Here is a 24,518-nt window from a genome sequence, read left to right on the forward strand (position 1 = left end):
TCAAATATTGTTTAATATTATGGCAGTTTTTTCTTAAAACTTTTGCCTGTCAGAACAACCTGGACTACATATGACCTAATCTACAAAAACAGAACTAATAACGGACATTGAAATATAATAAAACTCAACAATTTGTAATTAGAAACATTGCTAGAAGACAGAAAACTCTAATGATTCATTATTGAACACCTGAAAACTGTATTCATTTCTCCATTTTTTGTTTTTTTTTTCCTCTGCAGGAAGGGCTTTCATATTTCAGGTGCTTTTATATTTCACGCCAATAAAGAAAACTCGGGCTGACAGAAAGGACAGTTTGACAGTTTATTCAAGCTGCAGTTTAAGAGCGAAGACACTCAAACTCTGAAGAGAATACAGAGCAGTTCACTGTGCTGAATATTCATGATTATAGCAGTACACGTGGCTTCTAAAGCTACTATTTGTTAAAGGTTACATGTCATCAAATAAACCAATAACTGAGGTAGAGACACTTAAGAAAAATGTGAACAGTTCACCTTCAGAAGACAGAAGCCTATTGTTCATTCAAGGCTCCCTATTCACTGTTATCTGGGAGATAAGCACAGAGTTATTGTGTGCCCATAAATGTATAAACCTGACAGAAAAATGTTAAAGAAAACAAAGTGGTGCTTGTTCTGTTGCAATATCAACACTGATTATGCACAGATATCAAACACACACACAAGACATGCATGTATGTGTTTGTGTACCGTTTTGACTTTGATTAAATAAGTCATCAAGTAACTTCTTCTTCTTCTTTAGAAGTATTTGAAACTTGCTGAAATCCTCTAATCTTCTCTATGTCTTACATGAACTTTCGGTCATACTGGTAATGCCCACAATGTCCCAGAAACCAGTCCCAGTAACATCTAGTTAGGACCTGGTAATATACTCTGAATTACCCTGTAGTTGTTACTGTTAACCCCAGAACCTTTAACTACCTGCAATACAACAAAAGTTGCATTGTATGTAGTTAAGAAAAGTTACTTCCAGTAGATCTGTAAAGTCATCTACTTCCATAGATGACCCTAAACATTATAACTGTGTTATTAATGTAGTTATGAACTGCATGTGCTAAGACTAAGTGTTGAATATAATGTTTGTTTCTTCCATTTGCATGCTAATAATGTTACCGTGCTGATTTAAAGTCTTCCTAGGGAAGCACGTTGGCGTGACAGCCATGATATTGTTAACAATATTCTCTCCTTCTTCCTAAAAGATACTGTAAATCCACTGGGTCTACTTAAGTCAGTCTTAACAACCATCCTCAGTGACACCTGGAACCTTTTGAAGGATCTCAAGTTCCTTATGAGTAACCTTTAAAAGTCTGCCTCATTTACTGTGCATACCTAAAACTGCCATGGATCTGTACTTCCTAAAAGCTTATGTGCCGTCTGAAACTCCAAGAAGGTTTAAATTACACCTGTGTAACCACACCACAACACAAACTAAGAACTCTTTCATAGAAAACCACCTAAATCACCCTAAAAGTAGCAGCAAATGCTTTACATCTCTGCTAACTGTAATTCACAATAAGTCAGACCTCTCTAGTGCCTTTAACAACTTTAAGAGACAGATTTCAGTTGCGTCTGGCTGACTTTCAGAACCCGCTCTTCCAGCAATCTTTAGTATTCATATATGAAATATCTGGAAGGTCACTGAGACTTCAGCACAAAGCCGATATTCTCTGTGACCTCAGGTATGTAGTTGTTGTTGAGCTTTGCTTCTCCTATGAAAACAGTTGAAATCAGGACTATAGAACCTCTATGCAACTATGTGCACATCTGTAACGTTGACCCTTAAAAGCACTTCAGCAATAACTTTTTTATTATTGATAAATGTACCTGTGACACTTTGGGACTTTTTATTACATTTTGAGTTAACACTGAGACATTTGAGTGATTCACTGAAGCTCCTCTGAAGGATTTTAATACACACATGAGCCCTGCAACCTTTAAGCAACTCCTACTGACAGCGTAAATTATATCAGGAACATTTTTCCCCCACAAACTGCTATTTTAAGTCTCTAAAACATTCTTCATACTTTAGCATTAAGGCCAGATTTATAATTCTCTCAGTGACCTAAACCTTTACACCCCCCTCCCAAAATAAATCACAAAGACCCCTAAAATCTTTAAAATGATGCCTAAAACTCGTGCTGTGTTTTCAGTGACGACCAAAACCTTTTTAGTTACTTCTCAAACATCTTAAACCACAGCTGGAACCTTTTTAAGTAACCCTAAAACTTCCCAACGACCCCTGAAATCTATACAAAGAGGTCTGGCGGTTCCAAATTTGGCACAAAAGTACTGGTTCAGTCAACATGGTGGGAGCACATACGCACAAAGAGGCAGTATCTATATCTCACTACAACACCGGCAAAATAATCCAATCATGGACACAGTGTGCGTGTGCTGCAGCTTTCAGCATCCTTGCTGTTGTACATCAGTCGAATGCTGGCCCAGCTCCGATTTACAGCTACTGCCAAACACAAACACACACTCAGAAACACACACACACATAAACACACACCTTCTTGTGTAGTGTACAGCGGCCACCCCAGATAAGCTCAAATAAACAACAGACCTGGAAAAATAAATCCGCACCCCCCTCTCCCTCCCTTACTCCCTCCCTGGGGACAAGAGAGGGCATCCAACGAATGCTGCCTGTTACTATAAAGCTTCTTGACATCGCATCACAAACACACACACACACGCACACACACACACAAAACACACTCTGCGATACAAACAAGAAACAGAATGGGAGGTATAGTTCCACAGGGAGGGATCACCTCTTCTATCGCTCCACACACTCCTTTTATCTACCGGCTAATGAAGAGCAGATATATACACACACAAACACGCACACATTTAGAAACCGACAAACACACACACGCACACGGATATGCACTCAAGAAGCTACATGAATACACACACCTCCTCAGGACCATGGTTTCATCAGTGAGTGTCCCACTTCTAAACTATGGACCGCTGCTTACATCATTATGTACTCCTCTGGATCTGCCTGTGTGTGCATGTGCACGTGTGTGTGTGCACGTGTGCTGTGCATATGTGCTCTGTACATGTGCGCGTGGTGTTCATCGCAGAAAGGCTTTGAACGTGCAGTCTCTTTCCTCAGTATGGAGTGCTGTAACACTATATGCTTTAATGAGTGTGCACATGTAGAGAAAGTAAAGTTGTGTGTTTGTGGATACAACAGCATCTCTATGATTAGCCAGTAAGTGGGTTTTTTGCAAAGTAAGCAGTTGCTAAAACAGTAAATGAGCTGCCGTTGCGTACGCCGACACTACAAATACACAATGATCTGTGTAAAAACTTTTTTCCCCTTCCTGAAGGATTGTCGTAGCCTCCCCACTAATCCACCGAGCCATCTTAATGAATTCTTAATGTCTTAAACCCTAAACAAGCCTCCCACCACAGCACCATAAAACCTCAGAACACGAGTTCTGGAACATCCTCCATGATTCAATGACTTACGTCCTAAAACCTCTATTTAACAGTATGGATGCACTCTATATGGACACAGCTTCCATGACTGAAAAGTGCAGCCAGTGCAATTTTGCATCCTGCACTCTGTTTCATGGCCAGCAGGGGACCAATGCTGTCATTAAAACAATACATCGGCTTGTATATAAAACTATCACAAAAAGGCCGTACTGCTGATAGTTCCTGATTAGTTTATGTCTTCAATAGCCATTTTTAAGTCTAAATGAATGCAGCACGAATGCATGTATGATGGATATTTTCTAGTTTATTATTATGTAAATAATCAGGATAACATTCATCTCTTTAAAAATATCCCTGCACAGCTTGGGAATTAATAATTTCACATTGGTTGAAAAGTTAGATACAACATTTCATTGGACTATATTTAACAATGGTACCCTTTTTTGGTATTTTACAGGGTTTTGTGATATGCAGAAGGGACTTACATCACTTTCTCTCCTGTTATGGGTGAAATGTAAACCTCTCAGAGGATGATGTTAAAGGGTACTGGGATTATAGTGCTTCTGTCAAGGGAAATTCCAGAGTTTCCAACATTACGAGAACAGAGAGTAGAGAGCACTGTTTAACAGGAACAGGACACAGCTCATGGCACCTCAGTGACCCTTAGAAACTCCCGAGTGATCCAAGAAGTCCAATGACTGAACCTTGAAGCCTCTTTAATGGGTCATGGACATCCTAAATGACTCCTAAAACGCCTCTAGTGAGCACTTGAATCTAAAACTTTAACATGGAGTCACCATGATCCCTCCAGCCCCTCAACCTCTGAGCCTTAATCAAAACATCCTGCCACCTCCTCAAGAAACCCACCCAAACCTCCAAGAAACCTGTAGAACGGTCTCTTAAACTTTATGTACTTGTTTTTTTTAATTGTGGCAATTTTCTTTACGGTATAATTTTTTACTTTTACTTTAATCCTACAGTCAGTTTCAAAATAGTGATCCTAGTTCCCCGTTTTTATATTCACAAAGAGCTTAAACTGAAGAGTTTATTTTTGCTGCTGAACACTGAGTACTGATGCAAATCTCTGGACCTTTGGACATAAAGACTTCACAAGTTTGAGAAGAAACTAAAAATAATGTGCATTTCCAGAGACTACTGTTCTGTCCTGGGAGTTTCTGACAGACTTGTGGAGGACTGTTGGCCCCCTCATCATTACCCACTGGAGAGATGATGGAGGAGGAAGAATGAGGAGGAGGAGGAGGTGGTGGGTAGAAAAGAAGGGAATGAAGATCCCTGAGAGCAGAGGCCTCTTGTAGGAGGGCAGGAGGAGGGAGGGGGAGACAAATGGAGGCGATAAGCTTCACTAAGGCGAACACATGAACTCTTCTACTCACCTCCATTTCTTTAAATCAAAATATTTTATCAATTTTACATTAAGTATACTTTTCTTGAATCTTTTTTTTCCCCTTTCTTCTTTTTGCCAAATCACATTTAGTCACTCTGTGATTGCTTTTAAAGCTGTTTTAGAATGAAAATCCATTAAATCCATTCAGTACACAGAAGAATACGCAAAACTAAAACTGACAGGTAATATCAGCGTTTTTTGTTCACATTAAAGATTTGTTAAGACTTTCAAAGGTGTAAACGCTGTTTGCAAAACATGCTTCATAAATAAATAATAAAGTACAGACTAGTAAGCAGTGCTACACCAATGCTGACAGCAAATACTGTATGTTGTGTAACGCTGTGAGGACTCGGTCTTTGCATTTTCATTTATTCTGCATTCGGTGTTTTGCTAATTAGTTTTCCAATTTCTTCTGTCTGTTTTATCATTTACGGTAAAGCACTTAATGTCAATGCCAAACTAAATCATCACTTGTTTTTCTCACATTTAAAAACGCTTATTTACTTACAGTATCAGCGCTGCAGGAGCACACAGTTTAGGTTTATCAAAGTTGGATTTGGTGTAAGATGCACAAATCGTCCACAGAGGTTTACAAGACTGTGTTGTCCTTTTTACCCTTTTATCAGAGTGACTTTAAAGTGTCATCTGATCTAAGATGCACTCTGCAACCAGTTAACAGTTGCAAACAGCCAAACGTCAAGATCTGACTTTTATTATCTGGTTTTAAGTCATTTCTGTGTGTGTTCACTCACAAAAAATGGAAGACGACACAGCAACAGTTTGCAAACACTTCTGCAGATTACTCACCAATCTGTTCAGGTTTGCATATATTACTGGAATTGAAATAATAAACGAAGCTTGAGCAGAAGTCTGACTTTGGCATGTTTAACTCTGCTAAACACGCTGGTGCACACCGCGTGTCGGTGCTTTGTGCCCACATCCCATGAAGAGATTCCCATATTTGTATAGAAATGATCTCTCCCCGTGAGCTCAGACTGATCTAACGCATAACACGTGTGTTAACAGAAGTGGAGCGGAGCAGCTGAAGTCACCCTGCATACTGAACATTTTCTGTGTTTTCACTGTTTTATCTGGAAATCAAACTGGTGGCTGATTAAGAGCCAAGATAGAAAACCTCGCTAACATTCGCTCTCTCTCTCGTGTGTGAGTGTGTGTTGTGCAGCGATTACTACAGCTCTCAGACTGATGCAATCAGCAGCTAAAGAGGTTGAGAGAGAGAAAGAGAGCGAGAGAGTGTGTGTGTGTGTGTGTGTGTGTGTGTGTGTGTGTGTGTGTGTGTGTGTGTGTGTACCCAAATACAGAATGTTTGCATGTGGTTTCATCTAGAGAGATGAATGCACCACACACACACTTCATAAATCACTTTTTATCTGGCAATATCAGTGTCAGGCAGCAGATTCCTCTCTCTCTCCGTCTCGCTCTCACTTTGTACTTTTCTTCTCAGCTTTTTTTTAATGCCTTTCTTTCCTTTATCTCCACCTTTTTATCTCTTACCTCCGCTCTCTCTCTCGCTCTCCACTTCTCACCACAAACACACACATCCATTCAAATCCCACAAACTGCACCCTCTTCCCTTCCCCTCTGCTGTTCACTCAGTTTGCTTTTTCTCCTCTTTCCATTCATCCATCACACATAGGAAGTGGGTGCATTAGCAGAGCAAAGACGGCCTGATGGAATTAACGTCCATTATCTGACCATTTACAGGATGGAGAGCGGGATTAAAGAGGAAGAGGAGGACTGAAATGATTGAGATCTCACCACATCGGGCGGTGTTTCTGCTCTCAGCTCTGCAGAACAAACCACAGTCTGTTTGAAAGCATGTTTGTGTTGTCTGTGGGGCCGTTTGGTCACAGCAGGCAAGAGGCAGGGCAAGTGTGATAGGATGAGGTACTTGCTTACTTATTGCTTGTGGTGATAACGAGTCTAAAATTATTTTTATCATTGTCCTGCAACGCTTTTAAAAGACTTCAGGCAGTATTCTGTCAAGTTTGCCTCTTGGTGCTTTTGGGGTTTTTTTTTTTTACTTTTTTTCAATTGCCATTTACATGCTCATCGAGAAAAATCAATGATGTTTAAAGTAATTCAACTACATTAAAAAAAGAGCTCTGTATGTGTTTTAAATCAGATAAGCAGAGAAACCAAGAGATAGATGTTTTTTCTTTTTCCAATTTGATGACAAATGGAAAAAAATGCAGATAAAAACAGTGAAACGTACTGAGCGTGTATAAAGCAACTGTTGCCTCATGGTGATTTATACTGCAAGGTAAAGACCCTAAAATAATACAGAGGAAACCCAAACAACACCCTATGAGCAAGCATTTGGCAACAGTGGGAAGGAAAACCCCCCTTTTAACAGGAAGAAACCTCCAGCAGAACCAGGCTCAGGGAGGAGCAGCCATCTGTCGTAACCGGTTGGGGAGAGAGAAGGAAGACGTTTATGTCAAATACAGCCAGAGATTAATAATAACTAATAATTAAATGTGAATAAACAAATACAGTTAAAAAGGTGAGTGAAGGTACATCATGGTAATCAGAGTAAAGCTACTGCAGATTGAGGGTCACCTGGTCCAGCCCTAACTATATGCTTTATCAAAAAGGAAAGTTTAAAGCCTAATCTTAAAAGCAGAGATTGTGTCTGTTTCCCAAATCCAAACTGGGAGCTGGTTCCACAGAAGAGGCTGAAGGCTCTGCCTCCCAAGTTCAGTGAACTGTTACTGACCCATGTTTACTGTGCTTTATCAAAGACATACTTGAACATGATGTGTCACCGGTGACTTCTGGGATGTTAGAGGTTAACACTCTGGTGCAGAATGACCACAGCTCACAGGGAACAGATGGTCTACTGTGAGCCCAGTCCTGGATGAACAGTGTCATATGTCATGAGTATCCAGTTTATATGCGGATTAAGTCCAGATTATATTACTATATGTGGATAATCCATCTACAAAGACAAGAGGAAAAGGAACCAAGATGCATTAAGGACAGGCTGCAATCCCTCAGAGCCATCGTGGCCATGCATGATGTAAGAGCCACTCTTTACTATGTGCTGTGGAGCGATGCTTCTATGCAGAATCCATGTTTGAATTCAACTAGTTCCATATAGACAGAGGATATGTTTGATGTTTCTGTAATCTGCTATAAGAGCAATGTATTTGTATAAGCACAAGAGACAGTTAACTAACAAGGGTAAAAGAACTGTAATCAAATGATACAAAACGCTGAAAAGAAAACATGTTTGAGAGCAGACAGTCGTTTCCTCCAGCTTTCCATCAATCTGTCTGAAGCACTTGAGATCAGCAATCAGCCACACAGCTGACTGATCGATAGAGTCTGCAGGAAAACAGAAGGACACATCAAAACAGCCTGCTAAGGACACAGAACAAAGTGTACGGCCCGGCACCAATGCTCAGTCACTTCCTAAAAAACATAATCTGGAAAACACGTGCTACGTGCTGCCAGTTGGTCTAATTATTGCCTAATTATCTATTTAATGTTGAACCTTAATTACGTCCAGCTGCATATGATATACAGAGTCTGCGTTTTGAATCTGTGGTGCGCTAATTCCCGCAGACAAAAATCGCTGGAATTTTGAACGGAGATTTGCTGGACAAAGCCGAGCGAGGGGATGATCTACTCACAGATGGAAAGATAAGAAAAAAAGAAGGATTTTGTTCAAATAAATGATCAGTATGGAGCTCGGCTTATCGTAGCAACGGAGGCTGAAGTTTTAGAATCGGGCTGAGAGAAACAGAGCGAGAGTAAAGTGTATCTGTAGTGGTGTGTTAATCCTCTGTAATCTGTTGGCCTCTCTGCTAGAGCAGCGCACACACTCAGACACACTTCCTCAGGAAAATACCTGCAGCTAAAACATGTTTGACCATCAAAGTGGAAGATTGTACAACACCATCATCCCCTCGCACACTGCAACTCACACACAACATCGCCCTGACCTCATTCCTCTGTGTACGAGCAGATACAGAGCCACTTACACACTCTCCTGCTCTCTATCGCTATCTCTCTCTCTCACACACACACACACACACACACACACACACACACACACACACACACACTGGGTGGCAGTAGCCTGTGGGCGTGCAAGCAGCTGTGAATAATTGTGTTTACAGATGGTATATGTACGACCTGTGGGTGGAGAGAGAGAAAGAGCCAGAGTTGGTCTTCTCGCCCTCACAAAAGCAGACGGGGATGGCATTTAAACTGAACCTCACTCCCCCCCCTCCTCTCTCTCTCCCCCCGCTTTTTATTCCTTGCCAGTTTCAAACATTTCACCTGAGTTAGCTTAATTGGCACAAGTGTTAACGAGGCATTGAGAGCCCGAGCAGAACAATGAACGGTGACATAAGTTTAAAAAAAAAGATGGTGGTGTGTTTAAATGTGTGACTAATGAATAATTTGGGTCTATAAAATGAAGCACTTTATTTATACCTGAGGGAAACTGGGCTTTAAACACTAAAAACCAACAGTTACTGTGTATCATGATCTCAGTGAAATATAGGACTGAAGCACGGAGCAAAAATCAGATGGGAATTAGATTCTCAGCAGCAAAGATGTGTAATCATTTCTCAGGAAAGCCTCAGAATGCTGTTATTCTATTTAATCTTTTGGCATTTTTTTTACTTCATATGGATAAACAAGTTTTTTTTCCTTGAATCTTTCTATTTTTTAATGCATGGATTGGTTTATGTTATTGAACCTAAATGAGATTTTTCCAATACACAGTAGAAACACAGGGCTGTGGATAGTAAATGTGCATAATTTTATGTAATTGACTTGTTTTATGGCCATACTAAAGTAGCTGCACCCAAAATACAGTATTGTACAGAGCTAATGAGAATGATCACCCCCAGCCTGCAGGTGAAGTCAGAATCAGCTCATCCAAACATGAAGTCACTTTTTCCATCCTCCTTTACTTTTTCTGCTCACCATTTATCGCTTTGGCCTGCATCTGACCGGTAATTTGTCCTTCGGCATGTATCAAACACGGCGAAGTGCGGTGCTCTAATAGGTGCAGGAGGAATGATTAAGAATTGTGTTGATTTTTAATGCCTACTATGGCTAGCTGCCATGTTATAAGCAATGCCACTGCTTGTTGCTGGATTATAACACAGTTAAAGCATAAAAGACTCATTCAGTATGTTCAGAAAGTCGTGCTGAATTTTTTCACAACTGCCATAATGAGCGGCTACAGCTAAAGCTAACATCACTGGTACACGTAAAATATACATCATTTGAATTTATGATGGTTTACAAGTCAAATAATTAAATAAATTAGAACATTTTGAAAAAGAAAAACTCTCAGGTTTCCTTGAACAGAAATATTAGTACCCACATACAAACTTGATTTATATATAAATCTGAGATGAGTCAATGTGCTAACATCATGGTAATACAAGCTAAAAGAGGCTAATATTGTGAACTATTTAGCATTTAGTGCTAACAGGGCACATCAAGTCTGTTTACAGTCATCAGTATCAAGGTAGCGCCTTAACTAACTGCTTCAAGAGTTGATGTTTGGATGGACCACTGTGATCCCACCCATTGGATTATGCATAAAGCCAATGAGCATGAGTTCCATATTGAACATGCATAGCTTGGGTAATCCTCAATTCTGGGACATGGAATTATCAAAGTTTTTAAATGGACTAATTGTTTTATTAAATATGATCCGAAATGAGGAAAAGTAAAGACAAGAAAGTATCTAATAAGGTCAGGGCCGAGGACTCATACACCCCTCAAACTGGTCTATGGACTGGAAGTCTTTTTGCAAACACAGATACCATCCCCTGATGGCCACGGCACAGAAATTGCCTTCATTTTTCAGACCTGAAAGTTACAACACATTACACCAACTACTGTCAAGTCATGCACTTACCTGAATTTGCTGTGGAGGACTGTGACTGACGTGAAAGCTGCTGCTATTTCTATAACGCTTGGAAGTTGTAATACTGAATTTAGCAACAGTTTAACACATGCACGGTGCTAAATCTGCAATTTTTAGCTAGCTAACAGTAGAATAACAGCAGGTGTTGATGATACATCCTCCCTCCCTGTCTCCCACACAACTAAGATGTGACCATGCTAGGTAAGTGCTTCACACTCTGGTGGCGCTTTGATGGTTCAGAGTTCTCCGTCACAAAAAGCACTCTATGTAGTTGCACTCGGTTATGGGAACATACTCGTGCACTAAAAATAATGAGTGTAAGTGTGGAAGTAGTTTAGTTGAGACAACATATAAATGCTGCTTCGTTTGTTTCTACCTGTCAGTATTATCAAGTTATTTTTATAGCTCTGTTTAGAGTTTCTATGTCAAAGGTACAAATCTTACAGTCAACACAGTGATGCTGTGGTAATAATGTGGGTCACAATGTGCCAAGTTTACGTTTAGCTGTTAGCATATTACAAGTTAACATAATCCATCCAGCGTTACTTTTCATACCTGATGTTATTTGATTTTGTGATGATGTAATATGCTTACCATTATGTAGAATAGTATGATCCCCTTATTTATCACTTTAAATATTTCATCGTGCTTTACAAGTTACGATAAAAACACTACAGCACATCGTGTTCAGCTGGAGGAACGCTAACATCGTTAGCTTCAGTAAACAGTCTACAGCTAACAGGCTCAGACTGATACACTCACAACCTGTGAGGACTATGAAGATATTCAGAGCTGGTTTTCTGTAAAAGATAAACAAGGGACGACATATATGTATATAGAAAGAAAAATCAACATGCTAACATGATGACAGGTTGACAAAATGCTAACTAGTGAAGTCAGAGTGCAGAATATTGTGTTAGCTATTCCCTGTTAGCCTCCCTCTGCGGATCTATAAATGCAGCTGATAGAGGGTTGGACTCGGTATGATTTACATAATTGGGATGTTAATTCGTTAAGCCGTGGGACTTGATTATGTTGCATATTGATTGTGTTGTGCTGCTGTGAGGTCACACACCTCTTTAACGAAGGTATGCGCAGCGCAGGGAATTGTGGGAATTTGATTAAATATATTCGCCGTTAACATTCCTGCTGACATGCCGCGTTTTGACATACAGGGCAAGCGAGGTGTGTGTAATGAAAACAGTTATAATGTGTGTGAAACCCAGCGGTGCTGATATGCTTTTAGTCGTGCGCCTGTGTGTGTGTGTGTATATATATATATATATATATATATATATATATATGTGTGTGTGTGCAAATGTGCCTCTGCTTCCCTATGGGTTGATGGATGGATGGAGGAGGTGAAAAGAGGAGTAGAGGGAGGGGAAACTCCACCTGGTCTTACCGTTCTCCGGGTGCTCCATCTCGCCAATGCTGCCGTCAGGTGTGGTCCGCTCGTAGTGGTCCTCCGGCAGAGCCAGAGGCCCGATCCGCGGCCCCGATGATGACTTGGAGCTGGGGGTCTCCGACTCCTCCAAGCCGCTGTCGTAATAGCTGTGCTGGGATGCGTCCTGCAGATCCTGCGCCTGATTGGCCGTAGAGAAGGTCACTCGACGGTGGGGCAGCTGTGATTGGATGACATAGGGAAAGCGACAGGGTTAGTTTCGTTTCTGAAACATTTAAGGTGAATCACTTCAAGTTAGTGTTGTTTATCCGTTTGATCTGATGCAGCTTAAATGATTAGAGACATCAAATAGAAGCTGGACTGTAAAAATAACCTTAAAACAGTCATTTGCTCTATTCTCACTTCAGGTTCTACTTTGATTCTGCACCTCACACTTGTCAACTTTCATCTCATCACATTTTAAATCTTTGAATCATCTCTTCTCAGCGATGTTATCTGCAAATGCTTTAGCGTTAAGCTAAACCGGCCTTTTAACAAAGAACAATTGATGAGATTAAAGTGTTTCCAGTTTATTGCACTCAGTAACGTCACATAAATTCAGCAGCCGTAGCCAATAAAGGTTTTAACAGATATGAACTTTTTCATATCTGTCTTTTCTGTTCTGTGCTGCTGTAGGCTGCTCCTAGAGCTGGGCGATATGAGATTTTTTCATATCACGATATGTTTTTTTCATTTCAGGCGATAACGATATCTATCACGATATAAGCCAAATAACTATATTTGTAAGATTTAAATGTGCCGTTGCTCACAAGTAAAATGTGAAATAATCAGCAGCTTGTTTTTATTTAAATATTTATTTCCCATAATAAGTTCAACAGGGTAGATGTAGTTAAGGAACATGAGACTTTTTCAGATAAATAAAGGCAAATATTGCAAACTACACAAAAGGCAGCCGCTAAAGCGTTTAAGTTTCAAAATAGAACAAACGAAACAGACTAAATTGTCAATTCCACTTAGAAACAAAATATTAATTCTAAAAATAAATCTTAGTTTGTTTTACAGAAGAACAGACAAAACTGACTAACTTTTGTCAATATCAAATAAACTGAGAACTACAAGGAAATTCTCAATCTCTCCTTGTTGTATAGCTTAGCTTTTCAAACAGCTTTAACAGTTACTTTAGTCTGACAAAAGCCGAATGACGAATTAGCGCTTCCAGTCAGAGACTGAGGCTACGTCCACACGTACACGGGTATTTTTGAAAACTGAGATTTTCCGTTTTCGTTTTAAAAAATAATCCCGTCCACACATAAAGGGAGAAATGAAGGAAAACGCTGCTATGAACATGCCAAAGCAGCAGGTGGCGCTAGATTCCTAACCGTGCAGAAATGTTGGCCAATCAGAAGTCTAGAAGCCTCGGTGGGAAAAAGTAAACAAAGCTGCGGCATAGAAGCAGAACCGAGTCGTATGTGTGGAGGGACAGTAACTGTGTGTATATGTAAGCATTTAAACACTGCAGAGAGTAGAATTAACAGTAACAGTATTGTAGAAATTCATTTCACCGAAACAATAACGTGGCGCACAGTGTGACGCATGCACCAGTTTATTGTATTTCCAGACTTGCTTTCGGCACAATTTACAGTGCACGCTACTCTATTTTTTGTCAGACTTGAAATAGCCGAAATACCTTCACACTACGGAACTTCTATGGCTCTTCCGTTCGAAAATCTCTCCGGCATTGGAACCATCATCTGTTTTCTCTTCGGTCACGCTCGGTTGATTTTTCTAGTCGGCACACTCATTTCCTCCATTACCCGCTGGCTGCTTCCCAAACAAACACACATGCGGCTTGGCACTTGTGCTGTACGTAACAAGTCACGCGACGTGACGCTGCGGCTGTGATTGGTTCGGCTCTGCGCTACTTAGTTTGGATTGGCTGACCTTTTTTTTATTTTATTATTATTTTTATTTTATTTTTTAAGAGGACAAGAGCGGCGAGGTCTATCGCGATAGCTTAATTTCTCTATCGAGTAAAAGTTATATCGCGATACATATCGTTATCGTTCTATCGCCCAGCTCTAGCTGCTCCAGAAGAAAAAATGTGCTGGTCTGCACCGCGGCAAAGTTCTCAGTTTATTTTTTCTGACAACAATTCAAAAGAAAGTAATTCGCTTTGATTATTGAAATAACAAACTAGCAAGTAATTTCTAGAATGTGCAATAAAATCACCGAATGTATTTCCACCACACAACACTCGGCCTAGACTGTGGATGTTGCTAAAAGGCTACGTTCACATAATTTCTCCACAAAAGCCAAAGTCAGAAGCAATTTCAGACAAGTGCTTTTCCAGTGAATAACTTTGAGATTCTCACAGACCGACTGCTATTAACCCAAACATCTCTGCTTTCACGCTTGGTGAAAATGTGTCCAGTTCTTTTTTGGCCATTGCAGTTAAGGTGGCAGTGCAGTGAATGCAACAAATAAACCGGTTCCTGGAGTCATCTACAGAAAAAGCAGATGGAATAGAGAGATGTACAGGAGCAGGGCACAAACCCGAGTCAACCTCTGAAGAAATATAAAATACTGAAAGAATCAGGATGCTACAAAGAGCTTATTAAAATATAGGCTGCAAGTATACAAGACTGATTATTTAAAATATGTGGGTTACGTTTCATTCCGCACATTATTAAACCTAAATAAAATAAATGGTTTCGTTTGCTTTGTTATGCATTTTCTACTCGCGCGTCCTCAAGTTTCCTTCCACTGACTGGCGTCTGTAATGAGACATCAGTATTAATAAAAGCAGCGGGCTGAACACACACTTAACTGCTCCATTTACTGTGTGTTTTCTGGGGGTGGAAGGTAACTGTCTGACTTGTGCGTTTGATGGTTTTGTAATTAAAATACAATTAGCCTCCCTATAGCGCTGTGGGGACGCTTGCCACCGCTCACACACAAACACACATTGTGCAAATACACCGAGTGCTGCCAAACAAACTGTCCTAATTCAAAAAGGCACACAATGCACGGTCAAACATTTCAATCACACGCATCTGACCAGCCAGGCTGATAAAAAGCAACATCCCTGGCTTGGCACATACTCTGTCACCATGGCAACTGGCCCCTATCAGGACCCTGAACCAGTAAAACCAGCAGATCCGTGCTCATCACGCAGAAACAGTTTTTTTTAAATCTTTATCTCTACTTTTTTAAGCAGCTTTTTTCCCCCTTGCAGATGCTGACAGGTTCACTGCCTTACTTTAGACTGACAAACTGTCCTCCCTTCCAGTTTCAAACCAGTAACCAAGCGGCGATCAGACTGCATCTTAATCCTGCCAATTGCACTTTTAATTTCCGTCTTAGTTGAGAGACTTTAGCTCACCAGCCACTTTCTCTGCTGTTTGAATTCTAAATAGTATGAGTGGCTCCACTACAAGGATTTGAAAATGTGTGTAATTGTTCAGCAGGCAGGTAAAAGCGGCTGAATTAATGTCAGAATGATGGAAAATGTTCAAAACTCAACCCGCGGTGGAGCTGTCCTTTAAACTGTGTGGCCACAGTGTGCTGTCAAGGCATCAAAAGCCCCAGATCCCCGGTGCTTCAGGCGACGGGCTCCTCTCCAGGTAAACACATTCAAATACTCAGTAATAACCGGACTCGCTGCAGATCTGTACAGTCACACTGGCTGTCTTTTTTCCCCAATATAATCCCTGAAATGGTGGAGCTCAGTGAGTCTGCTATTTGTAAAGCCAGATTCTACCTAAAAATGTCACCATATCCATTTTTGGTTTCTCTGCATCTTCTCAGTCTTATTCACACTGCCACAAGGAAGACTTCCTATGAAATTATTTGATTTTTGGGTTTTTGTGATGGTGGCATGAACCTAGACAATAAAAATAATCTTCTAACCTTATGTTGATGTCACTCTGACTTGAGTAATATAGACTTAAATAGGTCTTGTGAGGTTCTTTTACTCCTATCTGAATTACCAACCGTACCGACATCACTGACAAGACAAAACTTTTCTCTAACCCAGCAGTGCCCAACCCTCGGGCCACAGACCGGTACTGGTCCGCGAGTCGTTTTGTACCGGGCCACGAGAGTTGAGGCTCGGATGTGAAATTGATTGTTTCAGAGTTTTTATTAGTTTTTAGAGTTATTTTTTAATCGTTTTTATCGTTAACTCTGTTTCCCTTGGTCTTCTCCCTTGTGCTATGAATAAATCTTCTTTTTTTGGTACCGGTATTGGTTTTATTTTGTTGTATTTATCCACTACACCTTAAAGGCCGTAAACTGGTCGGACATAAACTGGTCCATGGTGCAAAAAAGGTTGGGGACCGCTGCTTTAACCTATCCCATAGCCCACTTTGGGGGCTGAGCTACATTTCATTAGACTCCAAACACCCTAAAGATTATAACTGGGATGTGTTAGCTATAGAGTAAACTCTTAAAACAACAATAACGTCAGCAAAAGCACTGATGTAATTGATTTCAGCCGAGGATCGTGTATATACAGTAATGTCTTGAGCCACTCATCATGTCTTTATATTTTGCTTCCAAAGAGCCAAACTTTCATGGAAGTCTTCTAAAGTGGTCTTGAGCGGTAGTTCTCCAGGTTTTCTGTCAACCATTTTCAGTCCAATCCATTTTCAGAGGGATTACTTTCTTGTTTTTTTAACGTAACACTCACTGAACACTGAGCTGCGAATCACTCCAGTATAAAAAAAGACAGCTAAGGGATGAACCAGTGCTGTGTCTAAGCAAAAACCTTTTGATGTAGAGGCCAAATCCAGGGTATTTACATGACTCAAAAGAACAGGAACAATTTCTGCACAAACAGCAACATTTTAGATCAGTGTGAAGAATATTTCAGATGAGCAAGTTACAGATAAATACACATCACCAATGTTTCATTCCTGTCTTTTAGTCGGGACTTACTTTACATGGAAATGAGTTTTGTGAAAAACACCTGTTACATCCTGGGACTTGCTGCCTGAAGTGTTGGAGAGACATCACAGTTTTGGAAAATGTTTTTGTGGACTCTGATATAAAGAATACGCGATCTGTCAGGCTGATAGAACTTATTATTTAATTTTTATTTCATAAGTGGTCTTCAGTCATTTTCTTCCCTGTCTCAGCTCCTACCTGAGACCCTGCGGCGTCAAACGGGCATGTCTGAAAAAGCTGCAGAACAAAGTCGGGCGTTTTATTACAACTGTTTTCGTCTGTTTGCTGTGTGAATCACATCTACGTGTAAACAGAGGAGAAATGAAGTGGATCAGATCCCTTTCTGCCCGTCACCTCCAGCACACTCGCTTTGTTCCCTTTTTTTGTCCTTTTTGTTTTTTCGCTTGTGTGCTTGTTTGTTTGCCGGAAATAGAAATGCCATCTCAGCAGGTCGCACCATGAGAAAGTGGAGCAGATCAGAGGGGAGGAATCTAAAGACCAACCAACATCCACATCAGCCTCTGCCACAACACCTGCCGCCATCTTGGACCTCCATCCCTTTTGTTTCTCCTGCTGCCCTATTTTCAGTCTACTCTTAACCTTGAGAGGCAGCGGGCCTCCACTGTAGACTGTTGGTGTTCAAAACACAGAATTACTGATTTCCAAGACTTATGAGTTTTTAGGGGAGATTAAGCTTTTTTTGCTGTTGTACAGCCGAACGAGCCACGCATAAAATAATATTCAAGGCAAGAAAGAAGTCTCAGAGGGAGCATCAGCATGGTGGACAACAAGCTCATGAATAATTTGAGCCAAACACACTGAATGAACATTTGCTACAAACAGACTGGACCCACAAAGACCTCAGACTGGCAGTCGAGAGTTAAAATCAATCATCACACTGATCTAGTCGAGAAATCCTCCAAGCTAAGCAAAATAATGCCTCCCAAATCTTCCTCATTAACCCTTTTTGCCCCACTGGCAACAATTGTTGCCAAAGTTTATCACTGTCATTTTCGACTCACAATAAAAAATCTCAAAGGTACTAATGCAACTTTTTCCACTTATATGCTAGTAGACAACTTAGACAAAGGTTTTGATTTTTAAAAAATCGTTTCCAAGTGCTTCCTATCGCATGACATCATCTGCTTCCCGCTCTTTCTGGCTGAAGACATGGCGGATGCAAATCATCCTGGAAAGAGGTAATTTTCATAAATTTCTTATGACTTTCCCCCCAAACATATTTATAATTATTTAATCATTCAAGTCTCTAGAGTAACCCTCCCCAAAAAAATTGTACCTAGGATAAATATTTTTTTGTTCATGGGCTTATTTCTGTGAGTGGCAACAAAAGTTGCCAGTGGGCACATAGCATGTCGCTAACTAAAGGAAAACACTGTCTGCAGGATTGCTCCTAATTTACTTATTTAAAATTGTAGAATGATGTACAATGGCTCATTTTAGTCCTTTTAGAATAATTCCTAGCTAAATAAATTCACAGGTATTCAAGGCCTCTGTGTATAGGATTTTTATACATTACCATACATCATTTTCTTGCTAGCTAAAATTCGCTTGCTAGCTAACATGTATGTTGTCCTTTCCTTAGGTACACCGTAGCAGAGATCCTGGCCATGCTGCAGGACTCTGAAACTGTGGCGGACATCACAGTTGTGCCTGAGTCAGAAATGCACGCACATGACACAGACTGTGACAGTGACCAATCTGATGATGAGGCCACTGGTGACCATAACCGCCTCCCATCAAGAATACTCAAAGGTGAAGGCTTTCTACCTAATTCGGACATGCAGCTGCCAAATCCCCCCGATGATGATCCTGGGTGCTCATCCTCAGTGAGTCAGACAGAGACTAGAAAGGTCAGTGGCACAAATGAAAATGTGACCAGTCAGATTGTTGGGCCCATGCTCCACAAAACTAAGAACCAAGACAGGAAATTCAAAAAAATCAAAATTGCGGCCAAAGCACCAGCACAAGCCAACAAAAAATATCAGATCCCTCGCTATGTCCCCAAAGAACATGATCCTGGCTTCACATCAGATGATCCAGTGGATATCTTCCTCACATTTTATCCCAAGTCCCTCAGAGATGTCACACTGGAAATGTCCAATCTCTACGCTGAACAGTTTCCACACATCTGGTGGAAACTGGACTTGGTCAGGGTCCAAGTGTGGTTCTTGGCCTGGCAGAGAAAGCTGAAGTGCCACCTGGAGTCAAGTTTTACCACGACAACCTCTTCACAACCCTGTCCCTGGTGGATGAGATGACCCTGAGAGGCTATGGCAGCTGTGGCACGATGCGACAAACTCAGCTCCATAACGTTCCCTTCACAGCACCCCAGACCTTCAAGAAGACACCCAGAGGAGATGCTGAGTATCTGGTTGAGGCAGAGAAGCTGATTGTAAGGTGGAATGACAACAGCGTGGTCACCGTGGTGTCGAACATGGAGAGGGAGTTCACCGAAACTGAGGCGAAGAGATGGAATAAACAGAAGCGGACTATGGACAAGGTCAGACAGCCCAAGTGTATCCAGGACTACAACACACACATGGGAGGAGTGGACCTGCATGACCAGTTTGTCAGCCACTACAGAGTCAACATCCGGTCCAAGAAGTGGTGGTGGCCATGCTTCAGCTGGGCCCTGAACAGTGCCATGGTGAACAGCTGGTGCTATTACAGGTACACAAGGCTGTATGTTATTTAGTGATATCACAATCGAGTTGGTGATGTTTGACTCGAGGTCATCGCTAGTGCTCTTCGGTCGACAAGAGCAGCAGTGATGATATCCAGACCAACATCACAAACTCAAGTGTGATATTGCTTTTACAGAACATTCTACATATGGGGCATGACGTTGTAGAAAGGATGAAACGATGCACATTCATGCATCTATCATGCTTGTTTTGTCATTCATTTAGGTCCTGGAAAAGCGGGGAGAAGGATCTCCTCTCCTTCCAGAGGCTGGTAGCCCAGACCCTCCTCCTGCGCCATGGAACAAAGCCAAGTAGGCAGGGCAGAAGATCTTCAATGGCGGTGGCGATAACTGATGCCACCAGGTTTGATAATTTGAACCACTGGCCCTGCAACACTGGTAGCAGGTACAAGCGATGCAAGAACTGCGGCGGACGCACATCATTTGCGTGTGGAAAGTGTGATGTGCCACTACATGTGGAGTGTACCACACTGAGTAGAACATGCATGAAAGATGATGGAATGTATGGGAAGAAATATGTTATATATGTATATATGTTTTTAGAGGTTCTAAGAAAAAAATGTTTGTTGAGTTTTTGAGTATAAAAAAATTGAGAATAAAGAAATCAGTTCAAATTGTTTGATGTTTTGAATTTTATACAGGGGGAACCTGAGGCTCCACCTTTTTGTTATTATTTATTATGACTATATTATTATTTTGTTCTTATTATATTATTATTATTACTTCTCTATTATTATTATTAGGTGACATTTGACCTAGTGACAAGCTGTGTGACTACTGGCAACAATTGTTGCCAGTCATAAAAATGCTATTTTCTTCAAAAAAAAGTACAAAATGGAAAAAATAAATACATAACATGATTCAGAGGGACTCAACTGATAAAATGATATGCCTTACAACTCTGAAAAAAATCTGGGCACAAACGGGTTAAAGTTACTGAGAGATGCTGGTCAAAACAGCCCGATGAATTATTTCAGATATATTTATTTACACACCAACAGCATAAAAATAGAAGCACTGATATCAGCAATGCTGATATCAATGGACATAAATGCGGGAATAGGGTCAGAGTCTGTCACATTTCTGTAAAACTTCCAACAGAAAGCCTGAAGTCTAATCTCAGACATCTTTAAGAAATTTTTAAGGCGTTTATTCTGTGATTTTGATGATGACACAAGCCACAGAAGTGATGAAAATTTTGACATGTTAGAGGTTTGCATGAACTGTGTATCAATGTGATTTAGCACCCTAACACGTTAACATAAGAATGACTGATTGAGTCCTGTGAGTAACTTTAAACATCTTCAGACAACTAAAAGATGCAGTCTGCATGAATGATGGTCACTATAACTCCCTTGTATATGCACTTTATCTCTGATGTATTATTATTACTTATATATTGTTGTTGGCACACAGGCCTCCACTAAATGCTGGCATTATTCTGTTTTTTAAATCCTGAAACATATATAAAGGACACGAGTGTGTTCCATGAATGCACTGCAGCAGCAATGAAGGTCAGGAATTAAGAATTCAAGGAAAGATAGCTCATCACAGCCTCTTTCCTCCACAGCAAACTGTTAATGCTGCACTTTGATGGAAGTTTCTAATAATTTGTCCACTGAAGACTATTTATTCAATCATCTGCAGGCAAAATGCACGCATGCACTTTTATTTAAAACAAGAGGGCATGATGAACCATTTTTCCTTGAATCCATAATAACTGACCTTCATTACCATTGCAGAGTGCAGCACCACTGAGGCCGTATGCAAGACTTCACTGTCAGGGAAAAAGTAAGAAAAGAAACAAAGAGATGATTGCTTTGATACTTATTCATGGAGATAAAGAGCAAGCAGCATATATTTTTACGTTTCCCATAAAATAATTGTGCAGGGTTTGGGTTGAGGCGTATAAAGAGCAGAAACAGAAATGAAGGAGGCGAAAGAGAAGAGGATGGAGGACAACGAGGAGCGAGGAAAAGGAGCAAGAGGAGGCCAGCTGTGGGTTCAGGCTGATAAGCCTGGGTCTCCTCCTCTTCCTCTCCCTGCTGCTTGTCCTCCTGCAGGAGGTGATAGAGGAAGAGGAGGAGGCACATTCACTGGGCCACATTGTTCAGAGATGATTAAAAACCAATGAGAGGAGGAATGCACGACGCCTCGCTGGCTGTTTGTCAGCCGAGACACGGAGAGGGAGATAACTGAGAGAGAGAGACAGCGTTTGTGTGTGTGTGTGTGTGTGTGTGTGTGTGTGTGTGTGTGTGTGTGTGTGTGTGTAAGTGCGTGTGTGCGTGCGTGTGTGTGTGCGTGTGTGCGTGTGTGTATGTGAGAGATCCTCATTACCTCCCTCTGTGGGAGATAAGAGTGTGTGAGGTTGCATTGTGCATGCTTATAAAAGTCTGTCCTTATCAAGTATGCATGCACACACACTGTCAAACCAACACACTGACAACACACACTTATTAACGCATACTCGCGGACACACACCCACACACTCGGCCCACAAGAAGAGCAGCTGCCAGCGATAATTCGACACAACTGTGTTGAATCTGAGTGGAGAATGAATGAAGAGTGGAAAAAGAGATGGAGAGAGGGGAGAGAGAGATATGGCTCCGAGCATCAGGGCAGAGAAATGCAGAGAGGCAAAGGTGCATGAATAAAAACATGTAATATGCTGGTGACAAATTAAAGGAAAACCCCGCACCTTTGACTCCCTCTGGCTCTGTTAGGCTTTGGGGATATTTTCCTGGCGTGGTTTGTTTACTCCTCCCCGACAAATCAATGTGATGTTGCTCTGAGTGATCACCTGTGATGCTCCATGATGTGGGAGTCGTGTCTTTTAGGATGATAATGAACAAAGCGATGTAAGTGTGAATGCAAACTAACACGTTTGTTGTGGTCATTTTCCTAAAGAACATTGGCGTCACATTTAGGTCCGTAGGTTTTAGGACGGTGACACATTTCTAGACTTTAAGATTTTCGTCCAAACTACAAGCCTCTGAAATCAGGGAGTGTTTAGAAAAACCGAGACATGTTAACGTGTCGCCGTCCAGAAACGTTTGGACCCAACTGTAACACGGGTACAATGAATGGGTAGAAAAATCTTGATAAACTGGTTCATCTCCTGCATAAAAAGCAGTCTAATAAATTATTGAAAACTGTCTGAATCCATTTCAGGGACTGGCCTAACCCAATAAGACGATATTATATATAGGGCACTACAGGCCTCTATTGACCATCACATTATATGCCTTTTTCATCTGTCCCTAAGCACCCACAAAAATTATATATTTTTGTGGGTGCATATTAAACGTTTGTGGGGCCTGACTGTGGGTCAGACAATAAAGGACATTTGAATATGTTCATTTGGGCTTCAGGGAATAATAATGAGGAACCTGCTGGGCAGCGGTGCCAGGACTGTGTGGAGATATTCTCACAGTTCTCCTTCGCTTGATTGGTTTCTCTGAATCAGTAGTTGTAAATGTGAGCATGGATGCAGAGACTGGGAGGTCTACCGATTGAAAAGTCGGTCGATCGATTCCCTGACTACTCCGGTCTACATGTTGCAGCATCCTTGGGCCACATGCTGAACCCCGAGTTGTTCCTGTAGCATCCATGGAAGTGTGCGTGTGTGTGTGTGTGCTCGCTCAGGTATAAAAAGATGTAAAAAGCACAAGACTAGCGGTCCAGTTATTATATAGCCCTGTGACTGACAGCTCATAATAATCCTCATTATCAAAGCTGACTTTGGGCTGGGCAAGTATGGCCAACGCCGCGCAATAATAAACTGCAGTGCAAAAGCAGGCTTCTATTACGCACTTTTTTACATGTTAGTTATTTAAAACAGAATAAAATGAATTCATGTTGGTAACCTTTACAATAAATGTTAAATGAGGCTTTCCATAGCGAGCTGCCGTGCAAAGCGCTCCTCCAAGCATCTCGAGCTGCTCAGGGTTCAAGGCTTTGTGAAAGGAAAGCTCCCAAAAATGAGGTCAGCAGGAAAGTTACTGCAGGACTGAGTCATGAGGCCACACGCTAATTTCCAATCTTTTTTTGTCCTCAAAAGTACTTTTGTGGGGTTTTTTTCAGTTAATCAAATTCTGTAGACCTAAATAATACAAAAGGCTTTCAGGGCTCCCCGAGTGTTGTGGTGATTTCACCCAGTCGATAAGGAAGCAATTTTATACATTTTAGCTGAACCACTATCTTTTTTTTTTTTTTTTTTTAAATTGTTAGAGATTTTATTCGTTTCATTTAAAAAAACAACCTGGATTTCATTTACAGATGTACATTTTGTGCAAAATTATTCCTCAAAAACCCCCAAATGCAATTCTTACAGACAGCCTAGAGCACATTGAGATTGTGAATACATTAGTAAAGAAATTAAAGGAGCAGCGTGTGAGTATTTCCATAATTTGAACTGGCTGTGAGTAGTTCACACATCACGTTAGGCTTAAAGAACCGACATAATCACTGAACCATGCAGTGTGCTCTGATATCAAAGCTGCAGCTGGAAATGAAACTTAATAGACTTTCAACACCAAGCATGTCAAGGTATTTGACAAATCATCGGTCAGTTAGTTCAATTAAACAGGCAGATTTCAGTTTTTCCTACAAATTTGCGTTTAACATGA

At 40.9% G+C, this 24,518-nt stretch overlaps 2 protein-coding genes across 2 annotated transcripts in view; one reads left to right on the top strand and one right to left on the bottom strand.

The window, feature by feature from the left end:
* Positions 1 to 24,518, bottom strand: part of LOC146677036 (protocadherin-9-like) — a 164,140-nt gene that overhangs the window by 103,843 nt on the left and 35,779 nt on the right. The window contains exon 2 of the mRNA XM_085417839.1: positions 12,219 to 12,438. Coding sequence (XP_085273965.1) covers positions 12,219 to 12,438 — 220 coding nt within the window. The remainder of the gene's footprint in view (positions 1 to 12,218; positions 12,439 to 24,518) is intronic.
* Positions 18,129 to 19,300, top strand: LOC146677038 (uncharacterized; the record flags this gene model as incomplete). The annotated part of the gene is made up of 2 exons (XM_085383109.1): positions 18,129 to 18,364; positions 18,769 to 19,300. Coding segments are annotated over exons 1-2 (561 nt in total), but the record flags the coding sequence as incomplete, so codon positions are not given.

The sequence above is a fragment of the Rhamphochromis longiceps genome, linkage group LG2, assembly GCF_057381845.1.
Source record: "Rhamphochromis longiceps isolate RC_006_pf linkage group LG2, R_longiceps_female_GT1.1, whole genome shotgun sequence".
Classification (NCBI taxonomy): domain Eukaryota; kingdom Metazoa; phylum Chordata; class Actinopteri; order Cichliformes; family Cichlidae; genus Rhamphochromis; species Rhamphochromis longiceps.